This window comes from Pongo abelii, chromosome 11 (genome assembly GCF_028885655.2).
Source record: "Pongo abelii isolate AG06213 chromosome 11, NHGRI_mPonAbe1-v2.0_pri, whole genome shotgun sequence".
NCBI lineage: Eukaryota > Metazoa > Chordata > Mammalia > Primates > Hominidae > Pongo > Pongo abelii.
In genome coordinates, this window is record NC_071996.2 from 106,631,809 (window position 1) to 106,653,102 (window position 21,294).

General features: G+C 41.2%; 1 protein-coding gene across 50 annotated transcripts in view; it reads left to right on the forward strand.

Annotated features, from left to right (window-relative positions):
* ABI2 (abl interactor 2) overlaps positions 1–21,294 on the forward strand; it is a 101,707-nt gene that overhangs the window by 23,023 nt on the left and 57,390 nt on the right. For 33 of the 50 annotated variants that reach the window (XM_024242862.3, XM_024242863.3, XM_054548521.2 and 30 more), the window contains 1 exon segment: positions 20,112–20,279. The exons of 11 other annotated variants lie outside the window; for them this stretch is intronic. In XM_024242862.3, the coding sequence (XP_024098630.1) occupies positions 20,112–20,279 (168 nt within the window). 50 annotated transcript variants of the gene reach the window in all.

The following is a 21,294-nucleotide window of genomic DNA, read 5'->3' on the forward strand; positions in this document are numbered from 1 at the left end:
TCAGTTGACTGACATTCTGATTTTTCCACCTTTTACCAATTATGAATAATATCATAACATATAACGTTGTAAATATTCATGTACAAGTTTTTGTGTGGGCATATGTGCTCGTTTCTTTGGGGTATATACCTAAGAGTAGAATTGCTGGATCATATGGTAACTGTATATTTAACCATTTGAGGAACTGCCAGCCTGTTTTCCCAGGTAGTTGCACTGTTTTACATTTCCACCAGCAGTGTGTGAAGGTTCCAGTTTCTCCACATTGTTGTCAGCATTTATGGACTGTCTCTTTATTTTATTTAAATTCAATTAAATTTTTTGAGACAGAATCTCACTGTCACCTAGGTGGGAGTGCAGTGGTGCTATCTCGGCTCACTGTAACCTCTGTCTCCCGGATTCAAGCCATTCTTATGCCTCAGCCTTTTGAGTAGCTGGGATTATGGGTGTGCATTACTATGCCCGGCTAATTTTCGTATTTTTAGTAGAGACGAGGTTTCACCATGTTGGCCCTGCTGGCCTCGAACTCCTGATCTCAGGTGATCCTCCCGCCTCGTGACCAACCATGCCTAGCCAACGGTCTCTGTTTTTTAAGAGACAGGGTCAGTCTGTGTCACCCAGGCCGGAGTGCAGCGGCATGATCATAAGCTTACTGTAATCTGGAACTCATGGGCTCAAGCAAGCCTCCAGCCTTAGTCTCCCAAGTAGCTAGGACTAGAGGTAGGCACTACCCATCTGGTTACTATTTTTTCTTTTTCTTTCTTTTTTTTTTTTAAGATGAAGTCTTAATCTGTCGCCCAGGCTAGAGTGTAGTGGCGTGATCTCGGCTCACTGCAATCTCTGCCTCCTGAGTTCAAGCGATTCTCCTGCCTCAGCCTCCCAAGTAGCTGGGATTACAGGTGCCCACCACTGTGCGCAGCTAATTTTTATATTTTTATTACAGACGGGGTTTCACCATCTTGGCCAGGCTGGTCTCGAACTCCTGACCTCGTGATCCACCCACCTCGGCCTCTCAAAGTGCTGGGATTATAGGCGTGAGCCACTATGCCCGGCCTTTTCTTTGTTTTTGTTGTGTGTTTTGTGTGCGCGTCTGTGTGTGTATGCATACTTTTAGATGTTATATCTAAGAAACTATTGCCTAATCCAGAGTCTTTGAAGATTTTCTCCTAGGAGTTTTATAGTTTTAGCTCTTACATTTAGATCTTTGATCCATTTTGAGTTAATTTTTGCATATGTTGTAAAGTAGAGGTTCATATTTACTCTTTTGCATGTCACTATCCAGTTGACCCAACACCATTTGTTTAAAAGTCTTTTCTTTCCCTCGTTGAATTGTTTTGGCATCTTTGTCAAAAATTACCCATAAATGTACAGTTTTATTTCTGGACTCTGAATTCCATTGATCTGTATGTCTATCTGTATGCCAGTACTTCAGGGTTTTTATTACTGTACTTTCATAGTTTTAAAATTGTGATGTGTGTATCTTCTACCTTTGTTCTTTCATTTCAGGATTATTTTGGCTATTCTATAGCCCCTGAATTTCCATATAAATTTTAGGATCATTTGTTAATTTCTGCCACAAAGCCAGCTGGGATTTTGACAGTAATTGTATTGAATATGTAGATAAACTTGGGGAACCATCTTAATGATAGTAACTTTTCTGATCCATGAACATGGATGTCTTTTCATTTACATCATCTTAAAATTTCTTTCAATGATGTTTTGTAGTTTTCAGTGTTTAGTTTTTTTTTTTTTTTTCCTTTAGAGATGGGGTCTTGGTATGTCATGCAGGCTGGAATGCAGTGGTGTGGTCATAGCTCACTGCAGCCTTGAACTCCTGTACTCAAGTGATCATCCTGCCTCAGTCTCTCAGTTGTCTGGGACTACAGGTGCGTGCTACTGTGCCCGGCTGATTTTCGTATTTTTTGTAGAGCCAGCATCTCACTTCATTGCTCAGGCTGGTCCCAAACTCCTGGCCTCAAGCAATCCTCCCACTGTGGCCTCCCCAAGTGCTGGTATTACAGGAATGAACTACTGCACCCAGCCAGTTTTCAGTGTTTCAGTCTCGTACAGTCATACGCAGCATAATGATGTTTTGGTCAATGATGGACAGCATATATGATGGTGGTCCCATAAGATTATAACAGAGTTGAAAAATTCCTAACACCTAGTGACATGGTAGCCGTCCTAATGTTGTAGCATAATTCATTACTCTTGTGTTTGTGGTGATTCTGGTGTAAACAAACCTACTTCGCTACTAGTCGTAATAGAAGAGCAAAGGCGGAAGACACACACATCACAATTTTAAAACTATGAAAGTACAATAATAAAGACACTGTGGTACTGGCATACAGATACACATATAGATGTAGCAGCTGGTTGTCCAGGCTGGGTGCGGTCGGTGCTGCCCCCATGCCTATAATCCCAGGTTTTTGGCAGCCCAAGATGGAAGGACTGCTTGAGTTCAGGAGTTCAAGATTACAGTGATAATAATAAAGATTATTACTGGTATATGTATTTATGATATTGTACTTTTTATTTTAGAGTTTACTCCTACTTATTAAAAAAAAAGTTAACTGTAAAAGAGTCTCAGGTAGTCCTTCAGGAGGATTCCAGATGAAGGCATTGTTATCAGAGGAGATGACAGCTCCATATGTGTTATTGCCCGTGATGACCTTCCAGTGAGACAAGATGTGGAGGTGGAAGACAGTGATATTGATGATCCTGACCCTGTGTAGGGTTAGGCTAATATGTGTGCGTCTCGGTTTTTAACAAAAAAAGTTAAAAAAGAAAAAAAATTAAAAATAGAAAAAAGAGAAAAGAATATAAAGAAAAAAATTTTGTACAGCCGTATAATGTATTTGTTATTACAACAGTCAAAAGTTTATAAAGTAAAAATTACAGTAAAGGTTAATTTATTATTGGAGAGAGAAAATTTAAGAAATAAATTTAGCGTAGCATAAGTCTACAGTGTTTTTAAAGTCTACAGTACTTTACAGTAATGTCCTAAGCCCTCCTATTACCCAGACATCTTCTAGTCCTGTAAGCTGCGTTCATGGTAAGTGCCCTATGCAGGCATACCATTTTTTATCTTTTATGCTGTGTTGTTACTGTACCTTCTCTATGTTTAGATATTCAAATGCTTACCATTATGTTAAAACTCTCTACAGTATTCCATATGGTAACATACTTCACAGATTTGTCATGTAGGAGCAGTAGGCTATACCATATAGCCTAGGTGTGTACTATGCTCTTTCATCTAGATTTGTGAAGTTTACTCTGTGATGTTTGCACAGTGACAATTGTCTAATGATGCATTTCTCAGAATGTATCCCTGTTAAGTGATGCATGACTGTACTTCTGTTTCTAAATTTATTCCTAAATATTTTATTCTTTTTCTATTGTGAATGGAATTTGTAATTTTTTTTCAGATTACAATTATCATATAAAAATACAGTTGATTTTGTATATTGATCTTTCATGGTTACTTAAACTTGAATTAAAATTACATTTAAAATTCCATTTTGCATTTCCACTAGCTACCATTCAAGTGCTTTATAGCCACATGTGGCTAGTGACTACCATATTTAGTAGCACAGATTTGATTATTTTCAACATTGCAGTTTTATTAGATACCCAATAAAAACAAAAAAATGAGTACCCCTTTTACCTCTAATTTCCCTCTGTCCAGAGGTGCTTCATTTATGTATTTGTTTATTTTTTGAGACAGAATCTCGCTCTGTCGCCCAGACTGGAGTGCAATGGCTTGGTCTTCTCTCACAGCAACCTCTGCCTCCCGGGCTCAAGTGATTCTCCTGCCTCAGCCTCCTGAGTCACTAGGACTACAGGCATGTGCCACCACGCCTGGCTGGTGGCTCATTCCTGTAATGTTTTTATATTTTTAGTAGAGATGGGTTTTTACCATGTTGGCCAGGCTGGTCTCGAACTTTTGACCTCAAGTGATTTGTCCACCTTGGCCTTCCAAAGTGTTGGGATTACAGGCGTGAGCCACCATGCCAGGCCCAGAGGTACTTTAAACTCTTACCTGTTTCTTCTGGTATTTATCTCCATATGTCCATGTGATATGCCCATATTGCTATTTTTTGAGATTCAGACATTTTTACTATGAGATATGGTAACTTAGCTTTCTTATATTCCTATCTTCTTAATGTGTAGATTTAGCAACTTTTAGATTTATTCATTGTATCCATTATATCTATATAAGTAATCACAGCTGAAGCATAAAGTGGATTGTGATTAGATTTTATTTATTTATTTATTTTTGAGACAAGGTTTGACTCTGTCACCCAGGCTGGAGTGCAGTGGTGTGATCTCAGTTCACTGCAACCTCCACCTCCCAGGCTCAAGCCAACTTCCCACTTTGGCCTCCAAGTAGCTGGGACTACAGGCACACTTCACCATGCCCTGCTAATTTTTGTATTTTTTATAGAGACAGGGTTTCGCCATGTTGCCCAGGCTGGTCTCAAACTCCTGAGCTCAAGTGATCTTCCCGCCTCAGCCTCCCAAAGTGCTGGGATTACAGGTGTGAGCCACTGCGCCCAACCAATTAGACTTCTTAAATTTTTTCTTCTCCTTGGCGCTAATAATTCATTTTTTTGACTTGCTTAGTTACCTGTGAATCTATCTTTAATTCATCTCTAAACTCTTCTCTGGATGTATGAATCTTATATGAACATACTGAAACATATCAGTAATCTACCAATTGTCACGACCTTCAAAGGGACTGAATTTTTACCCTATCTGGAAGTTAACAGGTTAGCCAGGGAGTTTCATAGATGCTGTCGCAAAAGACGTGAGACTTCTGGATCAAAGGCGTAGGACTTTATTACAACAACAATAATAGCCAGCATATTAGCATTTTCTTGCACTATACTAGTTCCGAAGGCCCCAGTTCACATATTGTGATAAGAAGAGGCCCAGGTGATACTTATATATGCAAGGGTTGTATTACAGGGAAGAACCCTGTATTTAGGTAACCTAAATCTTTTATATTCTGTAAACATGCCTGCCCTTTGCTCCAGAGGGATATGCTATTTTAGTATCTTCTAAGACTGTTTTTGATATAAACATTCTAGAAAAGATGGTGTGGAATAAAGGTAGTCAGTACTTCTGCTCACATGAGTGCAGAGACCTATGGAAAATTGTCTTCTAATATCAGTTTCATCCCTCCTCCCCACCAGAAGACGTAAGTATGTCCCCTTTGCCATTCTCCAATCTGGATTGTCTGGATTGTTAACGTTTTAGTCCTGCTTCTCAGCTGTCATCTCAAAAGTTTCCTTTGCTGTCCCTCTCCCTCTCCCTCTCCCGCTCCCACTCCCTTTCTTTCTTTGGTCTCCCTCTCCTTCTTCCCTCTGTTGCCGAGGCTGGACTGTACTGCCGTGATCTCAGCTCGCTGCAACCTCCCTGCCTCGGGCTCCTGTGATTCTCCTGCCTCGGCCTGCTGAGTGCCTGGGATTGCAGGCGTGCGCCGCCACACCTGACTGGTTTTTGTATTTTTGGTGGAGACGGGGTTTCGCCGTGTTGACCGGGCTGGTCTCCAGCTCCTGGCCTCGAGTGATCTGCCCGCCTCGGTCTCCCGAGGTGCTGGGATTGCAGACGGAGTCTCGCTCACTCAATGCTCAATGTTGCCCAGGCTGGAGTGCAGTGGCGTGATCTCGGCTCGCTACAACCTCCACCTCCCAGCCGTCTGCCTTGGCCGCCCAAAGTGCTAAGATTACAGCCTCTGCCCGGCCACCACCCCGTCTAGGAAGTGAGGAGTGTCTCTGCCTGGCTGCCCATCGTCTGGGATGTGAGGAGCCCCTCTGCCCGGCCGCCCCGTCTGGGATGTGAGGAGCGCCTCTGCCCAGCTGCCCTGTCTGGGAAGTGAGGAGCGCCTCTGCCCGGCCGCCATCCCATATAGGAAGTGAGGAGCGTCTCTGCCCGGCCGCCCATCGTCTGGGATGTGAGGAGCGCCTCTGCCCGGCCACCCCATCTGGGAGGTGAGGAGCGCCTAGGCCCAGCCACCCCGTCTGGGAAGTGAGGAGCGCCTCTGCCCGGCCGCCCCGTCTGGGAGGTGACGAGCGCCTCTGCCCGGCTGCCCCATCTGGGAAGTGAGGAGCGCCTCTGCCCGGCCGCCCCTTCTGGGAAGTGAGGAGCACCTCTGCCCGGCCGCCCCATCTGGGAAGTGAGGAGCGCCTCTGCCCGGCCACCCCGTCTGGGAGGTGAGGATCATCTCTGCCCAGCCGCCCCGTCTGGGAGGTGAGGAGTGCTTCTGACCGGCCGCCACCCCATCTGGGAGGAAGTGAGGAGCGCCTCTACCCAGCCGCCCCGTCTGGGAAGTGAGGAGCGCCTCTACCCGGCCGCCCCGTCTGGGAAGTGAGGAGTGCCTCTGCCCGGCCGCCCCATCTGGGAGGTGAGGAGCGCCTCTGCCCGGCCGCCCATCGTGTGGGATGTGAGGAGCGCCTCTGCCCGGCCGCCCCGTCTGGGAGGTGTACCCAACAGCTCCGAAGAGACAGCGACCATCGAGAACGGGCCATGATGACAATGGCGGTTTTGTTGAAAAGAAAAGGGGGGAAATTTGGGGAAAAGAAAGAGAGATCAGATTGTTACTGTGTCTGTGTAGAAAGAAGTTGGCATAGGAGACTCCATTTTGTTCTGTACTAGGAGAAATTCTTCTGCCTTGGGATGCTGTTGATCTATGGCCTTGCCCCCAGTCCCGTGCTCTCTGAAACATGTGCTGTGTCAACTCAGGGTTAAACGGATTAAGGGCGGTGCAAGATGTGCTTTGTTAAACAGATGCTTGAAGGCAGCATGCTCCTTAAGAGTCATCACCACTCCCTAATCTCAAGTACCCAGGGACACAAGCACTGCCTAGGAAAACCAGAGACCTTTGTTCATGTGTTTATCTCCTGACCTTCTCTCCACTATTATCCTATGACCCTGCCACATCCCCCTCTCTGAGAAACACCCAAGAATGATCAATAAATACTTCAAAAAAAAAAAAAAAGTTTCCTTTGCTGTCAACCTTGGATTTCCCTTTTCCTCTTTGATGTAGATCCTATTTTCTGGATCCCATGCTGCTTCTTTCTAGGCTTTCCGTTTTGACAATGCATATCCTCTGGTGCTTCCTGACAAAGAATACATGGAAAGTTAAAAAAAGAAGACTGGGTGTGATGGCTCATTCCTGTAATCCTAGCACTTTGGGAGGTCATGGTAAGAGGATTGCTGGAGCTCAGGTGGGAAGACTAGCCTGAGCAACATGGTGAGATGTTTCTACTAAAAATTAAAAAAAAAAAAAAAAAATTAGCCAGGCGTGGTGGTACGTGCTTGTAGTCCAGACTACTTGGGAGGCTGAGGCTAGAGGATTGCTTGAGCCTGAGAGGTTGAGGCTGCAGTGAGCTGTCATTGCACCACTGCACTCTAGCCTGGGCGACAGAGCAGGACCCTGTCTCAACAAAAGAAAACAACAAAAAACCCAAGAGGCCAGGCGCAGTGGCTCATGCCTGTAATCCCAGCACTTTGGGAGGCTGAGGTGGGCGGATCACCTGAGGTCTGGAGTTCCAGACCAGCCTGATCAACATGGAGAAACCCCGTCTCTACTAAAAAAATAACAAAATTAGGCAGGTGTGGTGGCTCATGCCTGTAATCCCAGCTACTGGGGAGGCTGAGGCAGGAGAATCACTTGAACCCGGGAGGCAGAGGTTGCCATGAGCCGAGATTACGCCATTCCACTCCAGCCTGGGCAACAAGAGCGAAACTCTGTGTCAAAAAAAAAAAAAAAAAAAAACCACCAAGAAACCCCTGGTGTGCTGAAAATCTTCAACTTTCACTAGATGGTTTGACTAGATGTAGAATTATAGGTTGGACATAATTTTTTCCCCATATTGTAAAGGCATTCTTTTAGTTTATTGTCTCCTAGCTTTTGGTGTCGCCTTTGAAAAGTCAAGTACTGTTTTGATTCTCAGTTCTTTGTATATAGTTTTTTCTCTCTGAAAGCTTATAGAATCATTTATTCCTCATGATGATGATCCTTCCTACGGGTCTTTTTCATTAATTGTACTGCGCACTTAATGAGTGCACTTAGTGGAGACATACTTTTCAGGTCTGAAAAAATTAACTTGTATTTTTTTTGAGACAAGGTCTTGCTCTGTCACCCAGGCTGGAGGGCAGTGTTGCAATCATGGCTCACTACGACCTCAAACTCCTGGGATCTCATGCCTTAGCCTCCCAAGTAGCTGGGACCACAGGCATGTGCCATCACACCAGGCTAATTTTTAAATTTAATGAAATTTTATTTTATTTTATTTATTTTGAGACGGAGTCTCACTCTGTTGCCCAGGCTGGAGTGCATTGGCGTGATCTTGGCTCACTGCAACCTCTTCCTCTCAGGTTCAAGCATTTCTCCTGCCTCAGCCTCCCGAGTAGCTGGGACTACAGGCGCATGCTGCCAAGCCCGGCTAATTTTTTGTATTTTAGTAGAGACGGGGTCTCACCGTGTTACCCAGGCTGGTCTTGAGCTCCTGAGCTCAGGCAATCTGCCCACCTTGGCCTCCGAAAGTGCTATGATTGCAGGCGTTAGCCACCATTCCAGGCCAAATTTTTAAATTTTTTGCGGAGATGATGTCTCGCCATGTTGCCCAGTCTCGAACTCCTGGGCTCAAGCAATCTTCCTGCCTCGACCTCCCAAAGTGTTGGGATTATAGGCATGAACTACCACACTCAGCAGCATATTTTAAAATGCAGTTATTTCTAAAAGTTTTTGGTTTTACACAATTTTTTTTTTTTAGGTAATAAGATGTAAGGATTATAAGAACCTTTATGCTTACATATGGTACAGAGTATATTTCACATTGTCCCTGTCTTTTTTGTGGGGGAGGGAATGACCGAAAGCACTGGGAATGTTAAAGGCAAATGAGTAAAAAAAAAAACTAAAAAACAGTTACTTCTTCAAATAATGAGGAAAGTGTTTTTAAAACTTTTGTCTGTTTTTAAAAAGCAAGTTTCATGTTAGATTTCTTACCAAACTCAATTTTTTCCTAATATAAAATAGATATAAAATTTGTGATTTGTTACTTTTTATGTAAGCATATATAGTCCAGTCTAAAATGACCAACTTCCAAATGTGTTCCAGAAAAGAATCATGATATTTTATAGCTGAAAATGACCTAAAATTCCAGTCCTTTTAATATAACATATGGTAACTGAGTCCTTGGGAGTATAAATTAATTATTTAATAGCAAGTAAGATAGTAGCAGAGCTAGAACAATAACTCAGATGCCCTTATCCATTCTAATATCCACAGCATTTCTAGAAACCTCACTTAGGGCTTTAATGTGATAGGTTTTACTCAAAATAGTCAACCACAAATGTAGCAAATACCTAGGTGACTTTATGTTCTGAATCTCACGAAGATTAACCTCTGATCATTTGTTTTATTTCTAAATAACCTCCTTTTTCTCAAGTGCTCCTCTGACACTTTTGGTGTATAGGTGAATATCAAGTTAACCTGCCTCAGTTATTTCCAGTTTGTCTATACATATGTTGTCTAGGCAGATGATGTATTTTAAAAGTGTCATATTATTGAGAACTGAAGCCAGTATATGTTAAATGATTAAAAGGAACAATTTAAAGAATTTTAGGATTCTTTGGTCTCAAGTGACAGAAACTGAATTTGGTTTTTGGGGTTTTTTGTTTGTTTGTTTTTTCGAGACAGAGTCTCACTCTGTTGCCCAGGCTGGAGTGCAGTGGCGCAGTCTTGGCTCACTGCAGCCTCCACCTCCTGGGTTCAAACGATTCTCCTGCCTCAGCCTCCCAAGTAGCTGGGACTACAGGCGTGGACCACCACACCTGGCTAATTTTTGTATTTTTAGTAGAGATGAGGTTTCACCATATTGACCTGGCTGTCTTGAACTCCTGACGTCCTGTGATCCATCCGCCTCAGCCTCCTGAAGTGCTGGGATTACAGGCATGAGCCACTGTGCCTGGCCTGTTTGTGTGTGTGTGTGTGTGTGTGTGTGTTTGTTTTTGAGACAGGGCCTTGCTCTGTTGACCAGGCTAGAGTGCAGTGGTACAGTCATAGCTCGCTATATCTTCACTGCAGCTTTGAACTCCTGGGCTCAAGTGATCCTCCCTTCTCTGCCTCCCAAGTAGCTGAGACTACAGGTGTATGCCACCATGCCTGGCAAGTTTTTATTTTTATTTTTATTTTTTATTTTTTTGTAGAGACAGGGTCTTTCTCTGTTGCCCAGGCTGATCTTGAACTCCTGGCCTCAAGTGATTCTTCTGCCTTGTCTTCCCAAAGTACTGGGATTACAGGCGTGAGCCACCACACCCAGCCAGAAATGTAGTTTGAACAAACTTAAACTACAAAACGTAAATTTATTAGTTATTAATTAAACCATGTGAAGGAGCAGGAATCACTGGAATCAGGAACTCAAACACCTTTAGAATTCTGTGTCTCATTTCTGCTTCTTTATTCATGTTGGCTTCATCCTTTCAGACGGGCATACTCCATTTTCTGTGAGATATCCTTTCATGTGTTTTGGGCCTTGTATATTAATAGTTCTGACATCAGAAGACAAAAGCATTCTCTCTTTTAGAATCAGTTTGAAAAATCCAGCCAGGCATGGTGATTCACACCTGTAATTCCAGCACTTTGGGAGGCTGAGGTGGGCAGATCACTTGAATCCAGGAGTTTGAGACCAGCCTGACTAACATGGCGAAACCCAATCTCTACTAAAACAAAATAAAACAAAACACAAATTAGCTGGGTGTAATGATGCACGTCTGTAATCTTAGCTGCTCCGGAGACTGAGGCACAAGAATTGCTTGAGCCTGGGAGGCAGAGGTTGCAGTGAGCCGATATCGTGCCACTGCACTTCAGCCTGGGTAACACAGTAGGACTCTATCTCAAAAAAAAAACAAAAACAAAAACAAAAAACGAAAGAAAAATCCAGGGAGGGATCTATGTCATGGTCCTGTTGCTTGAACAAAATCACTGTGCGCCTAAAGTGGGCAAATGTATTGGAATTTCCCTAGCGTAGGTCAGACTGGGGGGTGTGGGATGGAGAGAAGGCATTTTGTTTTCCTTTTTAATCAAGATGCTTCTGAGACAAATGTGATCTGCTATGACAGATTAAGGTTTTTTTTTTAATAACGTAATCAGTCTTTTTATATATGCCTTTATATTTTCCTTCATTTTCATATGAACTGAAGACTTTTAATTCCCAAGTTGATAGAATTTTCACTGATTACATTTTCACTTGAGTTCTTATGAGTGATGTCTTAATTTAGAGCATTCAGCCTGTAGTTTCTCTCATTTGTAGAATGTACAAAGATCCCAGATCTGTACTTTGCTTAATGTGAAAGAATCAATATTTTTTAAATCTGTTGTAGTTAGACAATATACAGGTTATATTCAAATATGTGCAAGTATATAAATGTATGTGTCTTAGTTCATTGGTCCTTCTAAAACAAAATATCTTAGGCTGGGGTAACTTAGCAGAGACTTATTGCTTGCAGTTCTAGAGGCTGGGAAGTCCAAGATCAAGATGTCAGCAGATTTGGTGTCTGGTGATGACCTGTTCCTTATAAATGGTGCCTTCTGTGTGTCCTCATTTGGCAGAAGGGACAAATAAGCTTCCTTGGACCTCTTTTATAAGGGCACTAATCCCATTTATGAAGGCTCTGCCTAATCACCTCCTTAAAGGCTCCACCTCTTAACACCATCACCATCAGAGTTAGGTTCCAACATGTACATTTTTTGGGGGGCGGGACACAAAAATTCAGACTATAGCAGTGAATATTTAGAAATTAAGCAGTTTTGGCCGAGCGTGGTGGTTCATGCCTGTAATCCCAGCACTTTGGGAGGCCGAGGCAGGTGGATCATGAGGTCAAGAGGTTGAGACCATCCTGGCCAACATGGTGAAACCCCGTGCCTGCTAAAAATACAAAAATTAGCTGGGCGTGGTGGTGCATGCCTGTAGTCCCAGCTACTCAGGAGGCTGAGGCAAGAGAATCGCTTGAACCTGGGAGGTGGAGGTTGCAGGGAGCCGAGATTGCACCACTGCACTCCAGTCTGGGAGACAGAGCGAGACTCCATCTCAAAAAAAAAAAAAAAAATTAAGCAGTTGTACCCTAAAGGCCTTTTAAAGTTAGTTAATGTGGTCTATTTTATCTTAGTATTAAAAAAAAAACTTTAAAATAATTTAAAAACAATTTGTGTTGTCATGTGAGGTTGGTTATCAATGATAAAGGTTCTTATTGGTAAGAGGTTGAGGAATGCTTTAAACACAAGGCGAAATGTTGGGTGGAGCAGATTATTTGGCTTCGATTTTTGAGAAGCTGGAAAGGGGAAATGCGATAAGATGAAGGGAAACAAATTTGGTGGTTTGGGGTAGAACAGTTGAGGCACTGTAAACATGAGGTAAGAAGAATTAAAGCAGTGTTAGGTAGTGGAGGACAGAGATGGTAAGAATAGAGAGAGATGAACAGGCTAAAGAAGCAGTTTAGCAAGAGGGGCAAAATGGAGAATTTAGATACTGGGAATGACCTCATTCAGGCTACTAAGTGACGTTTGCCTAGAGATGAGTCTAACTGGGGCTCAAGATATGGCCTAGCTGTGAAACAGCAGATGATGAGTGAGAAGCCCAGCGTGCAGAAAAGAAGTTTGCTTGGCAAACCAGAGATTCTACCAATATTTAGGGACATGGCTTTCCAAGTTCAGGAAACTTCTGAGTTTAGAACATTGAATCAACACAAGGTTAAATGGGACTCTTGTTTAGTCTCCTTTGACTCTTCTGCTGTTGCTAATATCATTTATGAAATCAGCAAGGACCAAAATTAGGGTAACAACTTTCAAGGATGACCTATGCTCTATTTATTCAAGAGTAATACATTACTGAGGAGAAGCGTGGCCTCAGCATGAGCACTAGCTCCACAGGTGTGGCTGATGGCTGTCAGTGCTTTGTAAAGCATATTCTCTTGAAACGAGATCTGAATATATGTGTCTGGCTGCCACAGCAATCCTTGCTTGAAATAAAGTTTTCCATTACTGTTAGAAAAGTCCCAGAGAAGTCTCCTGTTGGCCTGTGTTGAGTCAGTGCCTTAGCCTGTCAGTGGCCAACAGGTTGGTATACTTTTGGCAGGCTTGGGTCTCGTGTCCCTCCCTGAGGGGATGGGAGTCAATTCTCGGGCTTAAATCACCATATGAAAGTGAAATTCTATTACTAGAGAACAGTAATGGATGCTGAACAAGAAAATGTTCGGCTTGGTCTGGTAGTGTGTGCCTCTAGTCCCAGCTACTTGGGAGGCAGAGGCAGGAGGATCACTTGAGCCCAGGAGTTGGAGTCTAACCTGGGCAACATAGTAAGACCCTGTCTCAGAAAAGAAAAAAGTTCTCTATAATGGTGGTTTGCTGCACTGAATTTTTTCTTGGCAGGGGACAGTTTGCTGCACTGAATTTTCTTTTTTTGTAGGAGACAGTATAGAAGTTGACAGAATGCTAAGGAAAACAGAATGAAAACTAAAAAAAAGGAGAAAGGCAGAGCCTGTTGTGTTGCATGGCAATAAAACCAGATGAAGAATGGCCTGTTTTCAACCAGACAGTTCTTTATTTCTACTTAAAACATGACTGTTCTATGCAAATACAGGAAAATTTAAAAAGGCCATTAACGTAGACATTCTCCATCCTTTTGCCCAGATTGAATGATGTCCTGTGTCTTACAGTGTCATTTATTGAGCGAGGTACTCTTTCTCAAAGCTGTGTCTGTGCTAAGTTTGCAGGAATCGAAATTTTGAGTGATTGTACTATATTAGTGAGGAAGGCTAGTGAAAAATAATTACTTCCCTTGTGGTCCTTCATGAATCCTCAGGAGATTTAGCTAAAAATAATTTTTTGTTAGACAAAACATTTCTAATGAGTTCTGCTGTTGACAGATCAGTTTGGAAAGAAAAGAGCTCTGCAGTTGATCAGCATAGTAATATATTTCTAGTTCATTTGTATGCTGGACCCTGGATGACATAGTTCCTGTGATCTCAGTTATTCTGGCAGTAGCTCAGCTAGTTCATATCCACAGTTGTGGCAAAAACTTTTGTACTGAAACAAGTGAAGTACAGATAATGTGATATCCAGAATGTGCTGTTGTGGTCTGTTTTTCATCTAAGCATGAAATGATATTGAAAAATTGTTTTTAATTATAAGAGGAATATATAATGTTAGATAAAATAACCTGTACTTTCACTGTGAACATTTATTTTCTTTTAATAACTTCTAATATAGCAGTACAAGTTCATGTGGTTTGGAGGTTCTGGGGGTAGTTGCTTTATATTCACATTCATGTAATTGGGAGTATGTTACCTTTGGGTCCCACTACATTTTAAATACTGAGTTTTACTATATTTTGAGTGTTTTGGTTTTTCTACTGGTATTTTATTTATTTAATTAATTTATTTATTTTGAGACTGAGTCTTGCTCTGTTGCCCAGGCTGAAGTGCAGTGGCGCAATCTTGGGTCACTGCAACCTCTGTCTCCTGGGTTCAAGCTATTCTCCTGCTTCAGCCTTCCAAGTAGCTGGGATGACAGGTGTGGGCCACTGTGCCTGGCTAATTTTTATATGTTTAGTAGAGATGGGGTTTCTCCATGTCGGGCAGGCTGGTCTTGAACTCCTGACCTCAGGTGATCCACCTGGCTTGGCTTCCGAAAGTGCTAGGATTACAGGTGTGAGCCACCACACCTAGCCTATATTTTAAATACTTTTTTGTTTTGAGATGGTCTCACTCTGTTGCCCAGACTAGAGTGCAGTGACGTGATCTCAGCTCACTGCAGCCTCGCCTCCTGAGTTCAAGTGATTCTCCTGTCTCATCTTCCTGAGGAGCTGGGACTAAGGCATACACCACCATGTCCGGCTATTTTTTGTATTTTTAGTAGAGACAGGGTTTTACCATATTGGCCAGGTTGGTCTTGAACTCCTGGCCTCAAGTGATCCGCCTGCCTTGGCCTCGCAAACTGTTGGGATTACGGGTGTGGCCCAGTGCACCTGGCAGTATTTTAAATACTTTTACATTTAAAAAAATTTTTTGTGAGTATATAGGGGTAGGTGTATATATTTATGGGTTATCTGAGATATTTTGATACAGGCATACAATGTGTAATAATCACATTAGGGTAAATGGGATGTCCATCACCTCAAACATTTACCCTTTGTATTATAAACAATACAACTATACTCTTTCAGTTATTTTAAAATGTACAATTAAATTATTTTTTATGAAATCACCCTGTTGCGCTAGCAAATACTAGGTCTTATTCATTCTTTCTATTTTTTGTATCCATTAACCATTCTCACTTACCCCTACCTCCACCATTCTCACTTTCCCCCTACTCCCCACTCCCCTACGTCCCTATCTTTCCCTCTACCTCCTCCTCTCCTACCTCCCCGCTTTCCCCCTACCCTTCCCATTCTCTGGTAACCATCCTTCTACTCTCTATTTCTATGAGTTCAATTGTTTTAACTTTTAACTCCCACAAATAAGTGAGAACATGCGATCTTTCTGTGTCTGGCTTGTTTCACTTAATGTAATGACATCCAGTTCCATCTATGTTGTTGCAAATGACTGAATCTCATTCTTTTTTATGGCTGAATAGTACTCCACTGGGCATATGTACCATATTTTCTTTTCTTTTTTTTTGAGATGGAGTTTTGCTTTTGTTGCCCAGGCTGGAGTGCAATGGTGCGATCTTGGCTCACTGCAACCTCTGCCTCCTGGGTTCAAGCAATTCTCCTGCCTCAGACTCCCAAGTAGCTGGGATTACAGGCATGTGCCACCATGCCTGGCTAATTTTGTATTTTTAGTAGAGACGGGGTTTTACCATGTTGATCAGGCTGGTCTCAAATGCCTGACCTCAGGTGATCTGCCCACCTCAGCCTCCCAAAGTGCTGGAATTACAGGCGTGAGCCATTGTACCTGGCCTGTACCATATTTTCTTTATCCATTCATCTTTTTTTTTTTTTTTTTAAATTTTATTTTGAGACAGAGTTTTGCTCTTGTCGTCCAGGTTGGGGTGTAGTGGCATGATCTTGGCTCACTGCAACCCCCGCCTCCCGGGTTCAAGTGATTCTCCTGCCTCAGGCTCCTGAGTAGCTGGGATTGCAGGCATCTGTCACCACACCCAGCTAATTTTTGTATTTTTAGTAGAGATGGGGTTTCACCATGTTGGTCAAGCTACTCTTGAATTCCTGACCTCAAATGATCTGCCTGCCTCAGCCTCCCAAAGTGTTGGGATTACAGGTGTGAGCCACTGCCTGTCAGGGAAAGATACTTGTACATGGGTCAAGTATTGAACCCGGGCCTCCTGCATGAAAGGCGAGAATTCTACCACTGAACCACCATTGCGCTGACTTATCCATAGAGCAGGTAAACGAATGGCAACCTTGGTCCTTTAAACTTCATCTTGAACTTAGAAATAACAAGGAAAGACTCTTGAGCCCCAAATAACTTTTTGACAAGCATGGAAATGTAAAATACATTTCAGAAAGATTTAAAAATCTTTTGGACCTCTTATGCTTTATAATTATTCCTTATAGTTGACTAGGATAGAATACTTAATTTTAAGTTTCTATTCTTTTATATTAATGCACATACTTTTTTTTAATTTTTTTTTTTTTTTTTTTTCCAGGAGACAGGGTCTTGCTTTATTACCCAGGCCAGAGTGCAGTGATATGATCATGGCTCACTGCATCTTTGGCTTCTGGGCTCAAGTCATCCTCCCACCTCAACCTCTCTAGTAGATAGGACTACAGGGGTCCACCATCATGCCTGGCTGATTTTCTAAATTTTTGTAGAGTTGAGGTCTCACAATGTTGCCCAGGCTGGTCTTGAACTCCTGTCTTTAAGCAGTGCTCCCGCCTCAGCCTCCTAATGTCGTGGGATTACAGACATGAACTGCCACGCCTGGCCAGCGTTATGCTTTACTCTTTTTGATAATGGAAGTAATACATGCCCAAGTTAAAAAAAAATTAAGCCATATTGAAAACATTTAAAAAATCCAAATCGACTATTTCCAACATTCAGAAAAAACTTAGGTTATCATTTTGGAGCTTACTTTTTGGACATTTTTTTTGTGCTCGTATTTACACACAGGCACAAACAGAATTATGATGATTATGTTCAAGATGCTTTGTAACCAGCTTTTTTTCACTTAGTTATATCCTAGATATCTTTACATAGCAGTAATGCATAGTAATACCATTTTAAGTTAGTGCATTAATGTACTATATGAATGTATTGTTTAGTCAGCCTCATGCTTTTTCTCTTTCATCATTAAATGAGTTCATGAACATGAATATTCTTGTCTGTACCTTTTTCTTATTTCATTATTGTATAATTTAAAGCTACAAATGTAGCGGAACTTGTAAAACTTCAGAGTGAAATATTGAAGCCCTTGAGGTGTTGGTATTTTTTTTTAATTTTTATTTTTTTGAGACGGAGTTTTGCTCTTGTTGCCCAGGCTGGAGTGCAGTGGTGCGATCTCTGCTCACTGCAACCTCCACCTCCCGGGTTCAAGCAGTTCTTCTGCCTCAGCCTCCCGAGTAGCTGGGACTACAGGTGCACGCCACCATGCCCAGCTAATTTTTGTATTTTCAGTAGAGATGGGGTTTCACCATATTGGCCAGGATGGTCTTGATCTCTTGACCTTGTGAGCCACTGCGCCCGGGCAAGGTGTTGGTATGAAGCCAGAGAGTTTTATTTCATAGTGTCAGTCTCAGGTGTTTCAGATTACTGCTTCAGTCATATACTGAAGTGGTTCCAGAATTGCTATATTGGAGCATTTTTAGGGGTAGGTATAAATTTGAAAATGTGTTTTCGTAACACAATAATTGAAAGCTGGTGGGGAAGATGATGGAGATGACATCTCCAAGATGCCCTTTGGTAATACGTTGGCAGTAAAATTAATGACTAAGAAAAAATTATTTAGATTTATGAATGTTATAATTTTATTGTTAGTGTCATGATTTGGAAGCCAAGACAGAGGCTTTTTACAAATAAAAAAAATTCTATATATGGTTGTTTATAGTGTTTCACCTATGGTAAAGCTACTTGTGTCCCCAGTGTGGACCTGTTTTGGTTATTGGTAAAAGTAATAATGAAGTAGAAATTTACTGAAAATTTTACTTGAAGATTAGTGGGGATATGGTTTTTGTTTACACATTTATTTAAGACTTGTCTTGAAATGGTATACTGATTTAGAAAATACATACAGGACAAATAATCTGAGAATTACTTTTATTTTTCTGAATTAGCTATGTAGAGTCTGTTAAGGATTCAATTTTTAAAAATTGGTTAAAAATCTGATTGAACATTTGCCATCACTGATATTCTCAACCTGCTTTTTTCTTCATACTGCTCATCATGTTACTCTTATTTTGCCTGTACTTTATTTTTATTCACCTTAATTCACCTTAGTAATTTATGTGACTCTTCTCCCATAGTAAGTCCTTGAAAGCAGATACAATGTTTTCACATTGCTCAGCTCTGAGCACAATGTTTTGTATATATGGTAGATACTTGTGGATTATATTGAATGAACGTGTCACCTTTTTTTTTTTGGAACAAACATACTCTCTTTCATTGTAGCACTGATCCTTAGAATTTCCTCCTGACATTTTCTGTTACTTTTATTTTATAGAGGATGGGACCAGATTGTTTGCTTCTTCTATTAATGAAAATAATTGCTAAGCCATCTATAAATTTTTTACAAAATTGAATATTATTATTTCCATTTCATTGAGTAAAGCCTTATGCTATGGGATCAAGATCAGGAAAAATATTTATCTCTGTCAGGCTACGTGTTTTCTGGGGCTGTTATCTTTTTTCTTTTTTTTTTTTTGAGACGGAGTCTCACTCTGTTGCCCAGGCTAGAGTGCAGTGCCATGATCTTGGCTCATTGCCAGCTCCGCCTCCCGGGTTCACACTGTTCTCTTACCTCAGCCTCCTGAGTAGCTGGGACTACAGGTGCCCGCCACCACGCCCGGCTAATTTTTTGTGTTTTTAGTAGAGACGGGGTTTCACCGTGTTAACCAGGATGGTCTCAATCTCCTGACCTCATGATCCGCCCGCCTTGGCCTCGCAAAGAGCTGGGATTACAGGTGTGAGCCACCATGCCTGGCCGGGGCTGTTATCTTAATGCTTACAGGACTTTATTTGTATTTTTATCTTTGTTTGTTTTTGTTTTTTAAATTTTTTTACTTTTTGTGTTTTTTTCCATATTGGTTTTTTCATGTTCATATGTGAACTGTCATAGTATTTCTTAGACATCATTAATGGATAGAAATCTTAATTTTAAAATGGAAAAGAAGAATGAGTCTGACTGCATGTGTCAACTTAATTTATTTTAAAAATTACTTAATGTTTAGCTGGGCATGGTGGCTCATGCCTGTAATCCCGGCACTTCGGGAGGCCGAGGCAGGCCAATGAATCACTTGAGTCTAGGAGTTTGAGACCAGCTTGGGCAACATGGCAATTTACATCTTGTAGGGTTATAACACTTATAATGTTTGGGAAGGAAGGATCCTTTTATTACTTTTAGTTTATCATAATTATAATTACCATTTTATTTATCATATTATTTATAATTTTTTTCTTAAAAATTTGTTTTTTCCTGGTTGCTCTTATAGGGTTAAACATTATTATCACTTTAATCTGACATTATGTTATGGCCACATGTCACATATTAGAGTGAAAGGAAAAGAGGAATTCAGAAAAGCAGAAGAAAGTGTGTCAAAATTTATACGTTCAAATCAGTGCTGCCTTTCCAAGCAGTATATACTTTGCTGCCATTGCTCAAATTGTCCATTGGATCTCATTTTCTAGATAATGGCTTTAGGGTTTTATTTGCATCTGTACAAAGATGTGTCTATTCAACATGAAAACATTAGTGAGTTCAGTCAATAGTTTGGTTTGGGGTTTATGTGATACCAGTAGTTTTCAATTCTGGTGGATTAGTTTTTTTACTTTCTGGTGGACTCAGCAGAATCGTTGTGATGAGTTTTTTGGTAGGTTAGTTTGCTAGAAATGGGTTATCTTTGAATTAATGATCACTGGTTTGTTTTTTTTCCTAGTCAGCAGATAAGCAGAGAGCCCTAGAAGAAACCAAAGCCTATACCACCCAATCCTTAGCAAGTGTTGCCTATCTGATAAACACCTTGGCCAACAATGTCCTGCAGATGCTGGATATCCAGGCATCCCAGCTACGAAGGATGGAATCTTCAATCAATCATATTTCACAAGTGAGACCACAATATTTTCCTATTTGCCTATGAGGAACCCTTAATAATAAACACAGGCTATCTGTAATGCTGGCAGCTTTTATTATGTAAGTTAACTCACATGTACGATTTGGAAAATAGAAACTTAATATTAGGTTGTTTTTAGATTTTGTCTTTTTGTGGGATGGTTATCTTCTCTGTGATTTTGATAGGAAAGTAAATCGTAATGAATTTTATTAAAACTCAGTTGTCATGGTAACATAATCAGCCGTATAATGAAACTTCATCCTTCCCCTCGCTTTTTTTTTTAAAAACAAATTTCATACTTCTTTATCAACTTAAAAAGATAAACTTGATAGATTGGTGGCTTGTTCAAAAATTTTTTTTTCTTTTGGTAGGATTTATGTTTACTGGGATGGTACCATACCTGCAATAATGGAAAGACTAGCAAACCTTACAAAATTATTTTTATTGTATATAACTTAAAAAAAAAATGTGTCACTTCATGGGCTTGTAAAAGTTTTTAAAAAAATGTTAATCTGTCTTCATTATAAAAGCCATACTCATGAAAACCCAGAAAAAGAAGAAAAAAAGTGGAAAAATAAGCCATTTTACCACTTCCCAAGCTTTTCACTGTTAATATTTTGGTATATCTCCTTGTAATCCTTTTTCCTGTAAGTAGTTTTTTTTAAAATGTAACTGTGGGCTGGGCACACATCTGTAATCCCAGCACTTTGGGAGGCTGAGGTGGGAGGATCACTTCAGCCCAGGAGTTCGAGACCAGCCTGGGCAGCATAGCAAAACCCTGTTCTCTACCAAAAATACAGAAATTAGCCAGGTTTGGTGGTGCACGCCTGTTGTCCCAGCTACTTGGGAGGCTAAGGTGGGAGGATCATCTGAGCATGGGGAGGTCTAGACTATATTGAGCTGTGATTATGACATGCACTTCAGCCTGAGAGACAGAGTGAAACCCTGTCTCCAAAAAAAAAAAAAGTAGCCAGGATTATAATAGAGTCATTTATACAATAGGTATAGA